At 36.5% G+C, this 16,082-nt stretch overlaps 1 protein-coding gene across 1 annotated transcript in view; it reads left to right on the top strand.

Annotated features, from left to right (window-relative positions):
- The first annotated feature begins 288 nt into the window (after window positions 1–288).
- LOC149078126 (uncharacterized) overlaps window positions 289–16,082 on the top strand; it is an 82,215-nt gene continuing 66,421 nt past the window's right edge. The window contains exon 1 of the mRNA XM_089242102.1: window positions 289–487. Coding sequence (XP_089098228.1) covers window positions 289–487 — 199 coding nt within the window. The remainder of the gene's footprint in view (window positions 488–16,082) is intronic.

Below are 16,082 nucleotides of genomic sequence, written 5' to 3'. Positions count from 1 at the left end.
GCATACATGCAGTTGAATGCATGTATGCCACAGAAAATTCTTTGTGAAAGTATCGCCTGGAGAAAACTTTCCCCCCATTGTCAACTTGTCATTCCTTTTTCTTTGCATCTCTCATTCAGGGTGTTTTTCTTTTGAATACAGTTTCAAGCTCAAAAGATGAGGGGGGAGAGGCTTTTTGCATTGTTATTCTTTGTGAAATTCCTTTCCATCCCTCTTTTCCAGTTTTCTCCAGCGCATCTCCTAATTCAACGAAACTGCCACCTAGCGGTGAGATGGACCATTAAGATCATGTATTCCAGTGGAAAGGATGTCAGTTTACGGGTCTACGAAGAGTCACTAAAGATCAGAAAAGCGCTCGAGACAACATCTGCCACGGGTTTTGGGATAAGTTATGTCACAAACCAAGTCGCCAAAATTGAGCTCAAGGTGCTTTACTTAGGATTAGTCGTATTGCAATCCTTTCGCTGTTCTCTCGGTGAGGAATTTAGTAAGTACTATTATTACTGTCGTAATTAAAATATATCTCGTAGCATGTGCGTCAAGAAAAATATCCATTAAGAAATAATAATATATATTCTATATTGTGAAGTGAAAAACGAGAATTTTTTGTTCAAAAAAATATATGGAATTTTCGTTAAGGCAACTGACTACGTGCAGAACACTTTAAAGCAGTGGTTTTCACAAAACGTGGTTTTTCAATCAGAGTGTACTGTATAAAATAAGGTAATCCAGTAAAATTTTCTAAATTATTCTTATAGCTTTTTGAGACGTTTTTATGTTATGTTACCAAAATTAGTTCAGTTTCAGCACTTAGGCCGGGCATAATACACTGAAAACTACAACGTATATTCGAATAACTTTAGTACTGTGTGTTGCTATGAGTGTTTCTATGAAACAATACGTGAATTTTCATAAAAAAATTAATTTTTCTATTTGAACAGCTGTAAAATATTGAATTCTAAGTATAAAGACAATCCAAGTTTCTTGTTCATTGCACAGTTATTGTTATCGTGAACAGTTGTTATATTGTTATGATGAACGCCGTTGGGAAAGTTTCGTGAGAATATCTAGAGTAGGTTTTGGAGAACTTCGGTTCCGCGTGGAATAAAGTAACAAAAAAACGAATCTTCAAAAGACGTGTTTGAAACTGTTTATTGCCTTCGAAAACAATTGTTTCAAATGATTTAAATCAGCCGTAAGTATATTTTTACTTATTGCATGTCTTTGAATAAAACAATTTTGCATTCTGTGTAAAACAGGGGTGGCCAATCCGCGGCACGCCGGAGTGACACGCCAACACTTATCAAAAATTAATGAAATTCTATATATTCCATTTTTCAATCAAAGAAATTCTTCCAACTTTTAGACAATCCTTTTCTCATGAATTATGGTCTTGTAGGCTGCCAAATCCATATTTTTTTTGCTACACCAAATATAGTATCAGATGCAGTGTTTTATCCAATAATATGATTTTGAGGGGTATATAATTTGACTCCTCTAATGAAATTTTGATGGACATTTTGGGAAAAACAAAGGTATTTTTTTGTCACAGTGAAATAACTCTAGTAAAAAAATTGCCTAAAAAATTTGAAGGAGTTTTTTCATTCCTCAACGGAAATTGGTGAAGTAAAATAGAATTTTAATTAGATGCGTATTCGCGAACACGGTAGGCACATTTAAAATAATAGTTATGTGATGACTTTCTATTCAATGCGTTTCTGTTCGGTTTTTGATAGTTGCTGGATATTGCATATGTACGAGAATCAGTATCGTCGAGATCAGGATACGAAGTTTATTGGGGAGGGGGCGGGGCTAAGCAGCTTTAGTCCTTAGGGTCCAGTGTCTTTACCCAACATGGTGTAGGTCAGATGAACTTCTGCGGATATACATACACAATCTGCATTGAGATAGTCGAAATCATGATTCAAATCAAATAGAATCAATTTAGAACTCTATTTTGAAAATGGTAATACTTTTAATAATACATACCCTTTTCTCTCTTTAGAAAAGAATGATAAACTGAACGTATTTTTGGGAAATAGGAAGACAGCCGAACGCTATTTTGCAGAAACGTGATGAACGTGTCCCGTAAAAACGGGACGGATAGTCGTATGCCTTAAAATTCGTAGAAAGCCAAACGCATCGAAAATAATCTTGATTGTGGGCACGGCTTGGTAAAGGTTGGCCACCCCGTTGTAAAAAAATCCTTTCAAATGAATATATATAACCATTTTCGACAGTTTTCAAACAAAAAAACAAAAAATTCATACTATCTAGTCAGTTGGTTTAAGAGACTATTTGAGTATGTGAGTGTGTACTGAAAAGTACTGCTGTAATAATAGACATTTCCATGTATTAAGAGTTTTTTGTTTTATTAATACATCGGTGTTTAAAAAAATTGCATGAAACGGATTTAATGTCTGTTAAATTGTCAAAATACTTTATCTCATCTGTTTATTGGTATCTAAATTGGTATACAAAATACCGTATTTCTTAGCCTTTCCGCTTCATGGGCATGACCAACATATAAAAATTGTCAAACTTAAGGGCCGCACTTTGTAGGAGAAAATCAAACGCCCACATTTATAATACAGCGGAACTTCGGTTAACGAGGGCTTCGGTTAGCGAGCAATTCGCATAACAAGCAAAAATTTTGAAAAAAAATTGATTCGATTAACGAGCGGTGATTCGCATTACGAGCAAATATTTTGCGCTTTGTTTATTTAATGTCATGTTTTCACAACTAAGCTGATGATTTTTCGCTTTCGTTCACACATGTGCTGTGGAATTCTAGTAATATTCTCCTCTCTACAGTATTCGAACAGCGTGCCTCACTGGAAAAATTGAGTGTGACTATTATACGAAACTAGGTGTCGCATTGTAATCGCGCGTTTGTGCTCTTGTTTTTTATATAAATTCTGCTTGGCCAGGAGATGACCATAGACGAACTAATCGACCACCATTGCATGCAACAGCAACAGCTTATATTGAAGGTATTTTTTTCTGAGGAAGAGAGAAGTCCCTCACTTTTCAAATGTGATTAGAGAGAAGTGTAAAATGTGGGAATCCGTGCAAAATTATGTAGAAAAGTACCAATGAAATAGAAGCAAGCAATAAAATCTACACAACGACAATGCAATTTCCCATCTCCGAGAAATCCTAAAAAGGAGGCAAAAATCAAATTTCATTGGATACGTTCTTTTTAAAATCACACAAAACGAATAAGAATGCAAACAGTGACTCCGTAAATCGTCCAACACGACAGTCCTCTTCTCTCTCGTTGTTTAGAGTAAGTTAATTTGGATACAATATCATATCGTATGTTTGTTTATGGCGTTATTACATTATATATGTTGTACATATTTCACATGAAAACTCCAATTCTTCACCTCTAATTCTGTGTGTCTGGCCCCCTTCAGCACTTATCGTGGCTCCACTTTCCATTTGTGGCCCCCTTTCAGAGTATCCCAGGGACACAAACGGACCAGATGGCATCAAGTTACGAACTACTACAGTATTTTATATATATATATAAATAACATGCAAAGAACTTTTGCTGCCACCTATCGAATAAAACTGCTATAATTTCCCGATGTAACTTGCTGACCGGCTTCTGAATGTCGTAATAAAGTGATAAAAAAATATCATATGATATTAATATTACTTTATAAAGCAATAATATACATAAAATTATCAAATATACAAAAGAATGTTGCCAGTTAATATTTGTATACAGCAATATTATATTAGTAAATTTTGTCAAACGAGTCCGTCTTCCGCTTTAATGAGTGATTGAAGTTAAAGAGGACGTAGACCAGAATGAAACGGAGTCCACATTTAAACCAGGACGGCTCTACTTTGCAAACGTACTGATATTATTTTACTTTTTAAAAATATCGACCATTAAAAATTTTGAAAAAATTTGATAATTTAATAAATATTATTGATTATAAATATATTTTATTATACCATATTATATTATTTTTTGAATATAACCTCATGAATCCGCAATTTTTTACCAATGTCAATTGAAAAATTATATTAATTTTATTCGTTAGGTGGCAGCAGATATTTTAGATCAATAATTTATGTTATTACCATTTTAGATTGCAGTGGTTCTTAACATGGTGCCATATAGCCCTCCAGTGTCTCTGGGATATTCTGGTGGGTGGGGGGAAAGGAAACAGGTGAAAATCAGATGAAGCGGATCTACGACAAGTGCTGAACAGGGACCCTCAAAGAGAGGGGAGAGAGCAAATGTTACTACTTTCTGAATCCAGCACAGCATAGAATCAGGACCATCTAAATCCACGGGCCCATATGGGCAGGATCCGGGCCCCTCATATCCATGGGGGGGGGGGGCACATGATGAGACCTGGTATTACAATTTCTGGATGTAATTAATAAATAAGCAATTACTTTTCTCTCCAGCCAAGTACGGGTGACCCTAGAACACTTTGTCAGTGCCGTCTTAACACGTGGGCCCACCCTGGAACGACCCGGGGACCTTCAAGTTTGAAAGGGGTGTTCGTGATAACGATATTTGGTCAAAATTTTCGAGAGCTTCAATATGTGAATAGCATACTAGACTGGCATTTCTATTCAAGTACGGGGCCTTAGAAAAATTACTGTATCCAAGGGGGGAATGACTCTTAAGACGACTTGCCCTGCCCTCCCCGCAAGAGAGGGAAGTTCACTGATTTCTAGTCCAGGATAGGCACGGGCTACGACAAACTATCTCTGAAAATTCATTGGCTCGTCCAATATATGTATTTTATTGTGTTATATAATATTATTATTATTGCATGTATTATTGAATAAATGGCGTTCTTATTAGCCATTTTTTGAATGCGTAATTGTGGAACGAACTATCCGTGTTTCTATTATTTCCTATGGGGGAGTTTGATTCGAATAACGAGCGATTCATATAACGCATACGTTCGCGGAACAAATTAAGCTCGTTTAACTGAGTTCCACAGTATTTATTTAATAATTCCTAATTTCTGAAAAAAAATGGTTGCAAAACGTGCAGACCAGTTTCTATATTGTTGAAATTAAATTTATATTTGGTTGAAATTTGAATGTTATACGGTGCTGTTCACTGTCAATTTCGTGTATCTTGAGTTTTTTTTGAGTGTTGTGAGGGAAATGAAGGCTCCATCCATCGGTGGGCGCTACAGGCTCGGTAGGTAAAGAACTTGCTTCTTACGTTCTATGCCCGGACTCGAACCCATGGACCTTGACGGTAACCTTCGTAGTGAAAGACGAGCATCTTACCACTTCGCCCATAAATATGTAGCTGGCCTTGTTAAGGGAATGTTCGTCATTGTCCTATTGATGCCTGATGAAAAAATATGTGTTCGGCACCTCGACTTTCTTGTCAGTGACATGTATTTTAACATATTTGTCATTTCCGACTTTTTCATTCATAAAAATGTACTTTTAATTCAATTTAAATGCACTTTAATTTTTTTTTAACACAGCTTACTTTCATATCTCTGTTTTTACAAGAATCGGGCATGAAAATAATTTGCATAAGTTGTAAATTATGTGATAAGGAATTTGGCTGAATATTGATTTCTCATATTTGGCAAGTTAAATTATTTCGCCTAGAGATGCGTTTTTAATAGCTGCGCAGTTGTCTGAAGGGTTATTAAAACGAATAATATTTGGCAATTCTGTTAACAAAAGTGGCATCATTTTTGGGGAGAATAAGTGCCATCTCTCATACATGCAACGGTGAATTTGATAATCTGGTTATTACGCATAATAACCAACTATCATGAATAATTACCGAGAATTTCGGTAAGTTTAATAAATTTCCCTAAATTTATCTTACCAGTGTCAATGCTTGGTACTAAAGCGTCGTCATTGCAAAATTTAATAAGTAGTAGCAATTACCATTTTAACCAGCGATTACGTATGCATAATATATACTCAAGCGTCGCGTCTTTGGTAAACATGATAAATCGTACTACATGATATATTCGTACACATGATAATTCATACAGCTAATGTATCATTATATCGGAGTCCAGCTATACTCATCGCACATGATAGACTCATTTCGAATTTTTTTTAATATTTATGAAATTCACCAATAAAACTAGAGTATTATGCATAATCCCCGATAAATTCGATAAATTTCAAGTATTCATCAAATTTACCAGCGACGCTTCGGCATTATGCACAATCACCTATAAAAGCGATAAATTTATCAAACTTAAGACGATTGACAAGTATGCATAATAACCACATTTATCACAGTTACCGTAGCATATATACATATATGACGTATATGTATATGATCCTCAAATTTCCTTTAGTTTCTCGATCATACACATGGTCACCCATAATCATATTGAAAACGACTTCACGCACAGTATTTGATTGTATCTGATAGTCTGCATCATTCGTCGGGAAAATGCCTTAGAAACGTCAACCTCGGTTATAACGACAGAAATTCACAGAATCTTTGATGTACCGAGTTCGACTCGCTTTTCGTCAATCGTACGAAAATTACGTATACCCTAATGATGATAAGGAGCTGTTAAAAGCCAAAATAAGCGTTGAGGTTTCGAACGCACATCAATATTTACACTAAATAAATATTTCGGTTTTTCTCTTAAATGAAAGAGATCATTTCCCGCGTGAAACTCCTTTTATTTAGAGATTTACGAATATAGTCGGCAAGGGGATTCGATTTCCAAGAAGCTTTTAAAAATATCTGTTTGCCCCCCTCTTCGGTTTCTACGTATTCATTTATTTATTCAAGACTAAACCAAGACTAAACTCGAGGCAATTGGAGATCCATTAGCGCTACTTGATGTACGACTAATTCGAGTTTCCGTGAGACAAAGAACAGCTGGTGCTCTCTCGGATCGGAACAAAAGTTCTCTCCTGACAATTTTAAGAGAAAATTGCAGCTTTTCTCCTGAGATATTGAGATTTATATGCGTCTCGCCTCTCTCTCTCTCTCTCTGTTGGTAATTGCTACGATTCCGGCGACTTAACAAGTATTTGATGATAAAAGAGAAGAGTGAGGAAAAAGTCTAATGATAGAACAATTACTGATGGAATAATGATGTGTTGCTCGACTGAGATTGGTTTCGATGTATTTATCAATTTCGGTGAACGGATTTATGTTCCCCACGTCGTCTATTTCCGTGGGAATCGCTCCCTTTTTTTGTGGTGGTTTTAATGGGAATTACTCGCATTACGATGAGCGAATTGATTATATTAAGGGATTCATATATATATGTATAATTGAATGAATTGGATCATTTTTTTTTCTAAGTATAAGTCGATTTTTTTCTTCAATACTCTATTTCTTAGATTAAGGCAACCAGAATATATTTTATGGGTAATGTATGGCATATTATTAATTATTAGTTTTTTTTCTTTCCTGATATATGCTTTTATGATGTAGAACCTCCCTTAACGGACATTCCCCGTTAGCGGACACTTTTTGGATCCCCCCGGTTTCGTGGAATGGAGCTTTAATGTCAGTAAACTCCCCGTTAGCGGACAGTAAATTTTGGCAAACTAATTTTTTTCCTCAAATTCTAATTTGTGAACTTTTGTTCATAAATCGAGAATTTATCATACTCAACGGTGATTATGTATAATCCGAAGCAACTGGTGAATGGGATAATCCGTCAATTAATTACTTGATTAACTTAACTATGGTCGAGGACAGGGCCGTCATTTCAACTTTTTCCGGGGTGGGGGGCAAAAGGCATGTACTAAAGGTACCCATATATATATATATTTATTTATATATAACATTTGTAGTGTATTTTCAAAAGCCAGGGGGGTGGGGGACAACGGCCTCCCCTGCCCCCCCCCCCCCCTAAATGACGGGCCTGGTCCAGGAGGCTGATTCCGAATGGTGATGTTGATTTTGTTTGCCTATGTTGATACGTGTGAAGAAAGCCAACATAACTGATAATATTGTTATGAAGGTTTAGTTCTTCACACTTATTTTAATTTAATTTAGTTTTTATTACACAAAATATATGTAGTGCACGCACCATGGACGGGTAAAAATAATTTATTGGTTTAATGAATAGAAGAAAAGTTATATACATTTTTCCCGTATTTTCAGACTTTATTTGGGAATTATTCATAATTTCCGGTAAACGTGATAAATTTAGTGAAACTTTATATCGAGACGTTTGATGATTATGCATAACCGCCGGTATATCACTTTTGCACATAGTAAGATATAGGAACCAATTGCGACCGAAGCCAAACGTCGTATAAATGTGAAAGCCGTATAAACGAGTTTCCACTTTATATCATACCTCCCCAATAGCGGACAAAAGTTTTGGTCCCATGGGTGTGCGCTATCGAGAGGTTCTACTGTATTGGGTTGCTGTATTTTGGTTATTGACTTCCATATTTTTTGTTGGCATCTTTATTCAGTCAATTCGCTGGACAACATGTCGGTTGCGGCGTTTGTGTTTGTATTTGTATCATTTAACACCAAAATGATATCAAATAGAGATTCACGAAATATTGTCGTTATAGCTAAGGGTGGTATTTTATTTCCAAGGCCGTTCAAATATGAAAAATGCAATCATATGAAATCAAATACTGTAGAAGAAATTGCTAAAAAATGGAGATTATGGTGACCATAATTAATCGGAAAAAAATACATTCAATTCTCGTTTTTGATCATCGCGATCACGCCGTTTCACGCTACATACAGCGAAAATGCCAATTACAGATAGTAAATAGCCCTCTGAAGAAAATAAAATAAAACAGCTAGTACATAATGAAAACAAATGTACAGGGTGTTTCAAAAAGAATCATCCTATTTAAAAAAAAGAAATCGTAACTATTCAGCTTTTAATCCGTTTCGATTGAATAATGTATAGGTAGAAAGAGAGAAATCTCGAGTTTTACGCAGTTGCCGACAGGTAGCGCTAACGCTCTTCCTTCGGCCGCCACTTCAGTGTTTGTCAACATGGCAACTGCACCACAGAAATCGTTTTGTGTTCTAAGCTCCGCGAAGTATGAGTCCGTAACAACTGTTCACCGTGCTTTTCGTCCATAATACCCTGGTGTTGAACTTGCTACCACTCAGAGCGTTAGGCGGTGGTATAAACAATTCCGAGACACGGGTTGTCTGTGTAAAAGGAAATCCCCTGGCCGTCCCGCATGTCAGACGAAAATGTGAAGAACATCCGACAGAGTTTCGCCCACTCGAAGTGGATGCAAACATGCGCGAAAAAGTTTGGGACGAATTTGACTACCGTATAGACATATGCCGTGCATCCGTAAGTGGACATATTGAGCACCTTCCATTTGGTTTGTGAAAAAAACTTTATGATTAGCATGTAATATAAAATTAATCTTGAGTATCTATGTGTTCAATATTTTTTTGTAATAAACGCATTTCAAATCGGGCGATTCTTTTTGAAACACCCTGTATTTTACAAAAACAATAAGTTATTTTTGTACACGACAAGTATATGAGAGGAAAATTTATATTTATAGTCATATTCAGGGGGTGCGGAACCATCCTGCGGCACACGGGCCAAATGCGGCCTGTCAAAGGGTTCTATCTGGTCCGCGAGAAATGTTCCGGTTGTATAAGACCGGTATTACACTATGAAAGTTTTATAGAAAAACTTTTGAGACTTACAGTAGCAATATCGCTCATCTGGCCCTCGGAACGGAAAAATACATGCACCACTAGTCATATTCGTTGTAATGCAATTCACAAATTGTGTAAATAATCTTCATCTCCGATTTCAGAAAAGATTATGAATTAAAGTTTGTCCCGATAAAAAAAAACGGGACATTTAAAAATAATTACAGGAATCCTGAATACGGGTCATACGATTACTCCCTCTACGTATAATATATATATAAGTAATACAAACAAAAATTGACTAAACACTTGCCGTTAGTTCTTTGGGGGTCGTTGCGTTTTCATTGACGTTATAAGCAATGCTCATTAACATTTTTCTCTATGAGATTAATCAGGACGGCCAATTACTATTGATGGTGTAATCAAAGTTACAACCGAGCTCGAAAAATTCGGGTTTGTTTGTATTGGGAGAAGACTCGGACACAAAATATATGCATTTTATCCATCTTCATTCATTTCTGATTCATCACTTTCTATTCTGAAGGTAGATGGCAGCACGAGCTGAATTTATTACGCCAATACGCGAGCATACTCTCACGCACAATATCGATTTTACCATCGTGGTTCCGACGCAATCCACTTTATTATGGTGAAAGGAATAAAGGCCATCAGTGTTGTGGGACCGGAATATGGATCAGGCATTGATCCGGGACGATGTGTTGAGAAGGGCGAATTGTGTAAGTTCGTTGGATCGTCCTGTATTTTATGAAATAGAAGTCCCCTCCTATTATTGGGCTCTTGTGGAGGGGGGGGGGGGGGGGCTTTCTGGATCCTTGCCTGAGCGAAGGCAAATATCTTCAGCTGCGAATAAAGCGGAGACAGGTGGATCCAAGATGATGTGTTTGAAAAGTGACTTTTGTGTAGGTGGATAGAATCAACCCGTATTTTACGGGACAGAGAAATTTCACTCATATTATTCGGCTCTTGGGTGTAGCGATTGCTGCCATTACCCCCCAGGATACGCAATTTATATAGATGGTCGAAATTACTCTATTGTAATGGAAATCCCTACCGCAATCAGCGTCGACGAAAAAAAAAAATCTTACCAATAAATAACTTATTCTAATTAATATCTTTCGAAATTGGCCAAATTTATTTCACTGTGACACCAAAATTGTTTCCCCCCTCATTATTCAGGTTAATATTTCAAGCTATAAATTGAGACGTTATAATAAAATAATCATATCTCTCTTTCAACGACACACACAATCACAACTTCTAAATTCTTCGTCGTACATCAGGACAGAAATTCGAGACGCGATAAATTTCCACATAAAATCCGAAGACAAAGCGGAATATTTTTATTTTTAAACGAAAATTCCGTGGGAAAATTGAGCTCTGTGCTTAATTTATGAATCATTTTATCACATGAGCGAGTGAAAGACCGGAACCGAATCATCCGAAAAAATAATTTCGTTATATCGCTTTTTACGCTGCCATTTTATGGTTATTTGAGATAAAAACAACAGTTTGCGTTTGCTAATAAACTCATTTTTTTTTCACTGCCAGAGGGGTTTTATTATTTACATTTTCTCCTTAAAACCAATTCAAATAATCCAATAATAAAACGTTTCTGAATTCAATTTAAGGGCGAAAAATTGGGTGATTCCACAGTGAATGGGAACACGTTATCTGTCTTTTGGTATTATCGTTATTTTTATTATTTTTATTATTTTTGTTCCCCGTATCGATACACTTTATATATAGGGCGCTCTATTGCTAGCTGTTCAAATAATAAATGTGGTTGGGATTTGAATTCTTGTTTTTACGGATTTCTGGGACGGAAATTGCTTCACCCCGCTTATTTATTTAGATTCATTTTATTCAAAATATCCTCTTTTGGTAGAATTGCCTGGAGTTTATGGTGTTTCGCTGACTTTTTATGCTCTTCGTTGGCCATTGATAAAATTGTGATAAATGGTCTCAGACTATAGAATTTTCATCCCTTTTTTTTTTTTGGTGTTTCGAATGCGGTGTGTTTTTGTCTATTTCCTAGTTTAATTTTTCTAGTGTTATATGTGTGTGTGAGGACATAAAACAAAACTGTGGTCAAATGAAATTATCGATCTTAATTACATGCTGAATGTTTGCTTTCAACAGCATAAAGATCAGGCCAACACTTTCTACAACAGAAAGCCTCCGCGCGGAGCTCGTGACGTCACTGAAGTCGTCCATTTCACCTATAGTCATTGGATATACTACTAAACCAGACGTGCACCTCATACATGTTCCTCTGCGGAACCTCTAACGATTTGGTGCGTGTTGGAATGTGTATGTATGTATAGTGAGCTTTCTGTGAAGTTTGTTTCTGTGTAATGCTGCCATCTGCGATCAATTTTTTAAACTGTGAGTTTTTTCCCTCAACTCATGGAGCGTGAAGTGTAATGAATGAATAATTATAACGTTATAGGCCTGTTGCTCTCTGCGGCAAGACTTTTTAGGGGGAGATCGGATCATTTGCGTATCGAAGTTGGGAACTGCAGGAAACCAACTTCAACCGATCACCACTGCGGCGACGGTGAAGTTTGAACCCGGATTCTCGCGATGCGAGTCCGTCATTATGACCACTCGGCCACCACAGCGGCCATTGGATATACTGCGAAGAAAGGTGATGATGAAGTCACCCAAGATTCGGTAAGCGGGAACTACCAGCGTGCGAAACCGGTACCATGTTCATTGCTACTAAGAACCAAAAAAAAAAAAAAAAATTTCCGAATTTTTTTGTATTATTATTTTTTAATGTGTGGCTACATGTTACATATATTGTGGAAGAGATCCGTAAACCACGCAATAAAGATGAAGTTTAGCTTGAAATTTCGCGAATGACATATCTGATTCCAATTATAGCCTGCAATTGTTCAAAACATGAGGAAAAAAAATAGAATTAAGCAAGTCATTTCAACATTATAATAGACAGGAAACTCAAGGAGAGTTTCCAATATTTGAATTATCCACATTATTGAAATTGACCAAGTTTGAATTAGTTAAGTTCACCTGTAGTATGACAAATGCATGCACGTTCTGCTGTAGAAGGTGTTGACCAGACCCAGACAAATCTATTTCCCAACATGCCCATGGGATATAAAATTTTGAACGTGCATGCATTTTTCGTACTACAGGTGAACTTAATAAATTCAAACTCCGTCAATTTCAATAATGTGGATAATTCAAATATTGGAAACTCTCCTTGAGTTTCCTATCCATTATAATGTTGAAATGACTTGTTTATATAATTCTATTTTTTTCCTCATGTTTTGACCAATTACAGGCTATAATTCCAATCCGATATGCCATTCGCAAAATTTCAAGCTTACTTTTACTAAACTTCATCTTTTTATTGCGTGGTTTACGGATCTCTTCCACAGTATATGTAACATGTAGCCACACATTAAAAAATAACAATACAAAAAAATTGGAACATTTGTTTTGTTTTGGTTCTTAGTAGCGATGAACATGGTACTGGTTTCGCGCACACTGGTAATTACCGCTTACCGAATCTTGGATGACTTCATCATCACCTACCAATTGCAGATGAAAACGCTACGCGGCTCGGGAAGTACGCTTGTGTGAATGCGTCTGTGGAAATTTTCCTCTGAGACAGAATTATTTAAAAGCTGGAATATTAAATTAACGCACAAAAGCATCGCTGCAACGTTGGTAGACTGCAGCATTTATATTGTCGTGAGGCTGACAAAATTTATACTTTGGCGATATCTCTCGATAGGAGTATGAAACATTGTTTTAGATCTTTTTTGCAGTCTCGTGGATCTTTTGCAGTCTGGTAATAAAAGTAAAAAAACTAGAAGTAAAAGTCTCGTGGATGACATCGGTATCGCATCACATTTCCGTGTACTGGATACAATGCCTTCCATTGCTCGAGAATATTCTCGCTGATACAACACTGTAGTTTCTGCTGCTGTAGATGTGGAGGTCCACGGCAGACAACAAGCTTTCGGGATAGCGGGCACGACAAAATAATAATAATAACAATAAAATTGGGAACCATTGACGTAGTCCATAAATCATTTGACCATTTTTTGTCGTACCACGGTCATTTTCTGCACACGAGGGCTAATTAGACCTGGACCTACAATTTATTACCGATTCCGGTTGGTGCGCTAACTCCATAGTCCATAAATGGTAATACATATCCATGTGCTTTCTCTCGGAAAATACAATATTGATTCGATATACCAATTGTTTGGAAACTGAATATTGCATTTCTTTAAAAAGGAAAAACAAACAAATTTATATTATTATCGCGTATTTGCTGTCAATGAAAAATATCAGATAAATCCACCCCACGCTTCTTTTTTTTTTTGGAAAATTTCGTGTATTGATTTCCGCTTGCGGGTGAAAATAGTTGGACGTGGTGGTTGCGGAATAAAAGTTTTAGAAGCGATAAAGTATTGGTTTCTCCGGGTTTGTTCCAATAAGAAACCAATAATTAAGTAAAGCTTCCTTCGGCGACAAAGCTCGGTTTTCATAGGGTCACCATAACTTTTCACTCGATAAGAACGGACACAAATTGCTGACCTGCGGTAAATGAAGCTAATCGTCGCCGATTTATTGCCATTTGATCGAATTAATGACTATATTCACGGAGAAATGGCACCAAGGGGGGAAAAAATGTCATTTCGGGACGGAAAATGTGCCCACGTATATATTAGTAACCATTACAGGCATTCCTTGATTTATTTTATGCTACATAATCGCCTTTTTTTTTCGCATTTAAGCAGAATGCTCCCATGATCCACAGATGATCAGCATAGTAGCCTTGCTCAATGATCCATAATGATCTGAATTTTTCTTTTTCCTTTTTAAGGGGGTTGATGTGGCCGCAAATTTTCCAAAAAATCACGTTTTCTAATTTTCAAATACTATAAAATTTTCTGCGTCCAACAGTGTTCAAGCTTTTGTTCTAGCTGCACTAAAAGTATTTTTAAAATATTTTAATATAAACTGCTGGCAGCTATTACGCATGCTGATGTTTTTCACTAAAATGCTTTTTCTTCAAAACTAAATTTTTTTTGTTAGATGAGGAACATTTTTCCGAACAGCACTCATTCAAATGTATTGAAACTGTGTGACGCTCAACACTATTGTGTTACATATTTTAACTAGAGCTTTTAGAGTTTTAATTGTTGGTTATTTTTTCTTGAATTTTTACTTTAACAACATGCAGCTTTTTTTCAAAAATTATCAGCATTTACCCATATTTTGTGTCATAAAAGTTTTAAAATTATTTTAATAAAAAATCCCATTGTTGATATATGTAAAATGTGATATATGTGTTGAGACACACAAAGTTTCAAGGCATTTGAATGAGTGGTGTTCGAGAAAATGTTCCTTACTAACAAAAACTTAGTTTTGAGAAAAACGCATTTTAGTAAAAAATGCGTAGTGCCTACTAATACTACTACTACTTAACCATACATGCAGGTCGTAGACATTCCTCTGCGGGATTTCTAACGAATCTGCACATGCCGGAATGTGTGCTCTGAATGTATGTGTGGCCCCTAACGTATTTATGTTGCTGAGTTGCGCTTGTTTAGTGTTCATGCTGCCATTTTCTGAAGTAACGATGGAAATGCTTGTATTTTCATGTTATGCCAGTATCGTGTTGTAGGTCTGCCTGCTCTCTGCGGAGAGATTTTTCAAATAGGAAATATTAATGGGAACGGAGATGGCATGTGTAATGCCTGTCAGCAGTTTATGTTAACATATTTCAAAAATACTTTTAGTATACTTAGAACAAAAACTTGAACCAAATTAGACGAAAATTTCATAGTATTTAAAATTTTAAAAATTGGAAAACGCATTTTTTGGAAAATTTGCGTGCACCAACCCCCGTAACATGAAGTTCTTAAAATGACTTATAGATAGCGTTCTTCGACCTATGTTCTAGTTTTCTTTACTATTTCTCTATTTACTATGTAGCAGAGGTTCTCAACCTTGCGGTACTCGGATAATCTAGGGGAGGTGGGGGGGGGGGCACCGGTGAAATTCAGATGAAAGAGGGAGCCACAACAAGTGGTGAAGGGCGCCACAAAGAGCTGTGGAGAATCGTAGATAAAGAATAAATTTATTTATTCTACGCCTATGGAAGAAATAAAACTTCCCAGTGAAGTATTGTGGGAAAACTACCGCTTACAGAATCCAGCATTGCTTTCCATAGAACCAAGACCATCTCAACTTATGGGTTCCTATGGGCATGACCCAGGGCCTCATATTTAAAGGAGTCCTCCACGATGAGATCTGGTGTACTATGACTTTTTAAATGCCGAGGACCCATGATGTTGAGAGGGCCATGCACATAACCCCTACACAAGGAAGAAGCGCACTGAAGCTCTTAGAGTGATGTTTCGCGGGTCTATTTATTGTGTACATCCGTTGAATTTTACGTCCGTATTTCACACAT

Source organism: Pholcus phalangioides, unplaced genomic scaffold, assembly GCF_987345545.1.
Source record: "Pholcus phalangioides strain wild (caught in Gottingen) unplaced genomic scaffold, Ppha-v1.0 ptg000014l_1, whole genome shotgun sequence".
NCBI lineage: Eukaryota > Metazoa > Arthropoda > Arachnida > Araneae > Pholcidae > Pholcus > Pholcus phalangioides.
The sequence above is the reverse complement of the archived record's forward strand: the minus strand, read 5'-3'. Positions and strand labels throughout refer to the sequence as shown.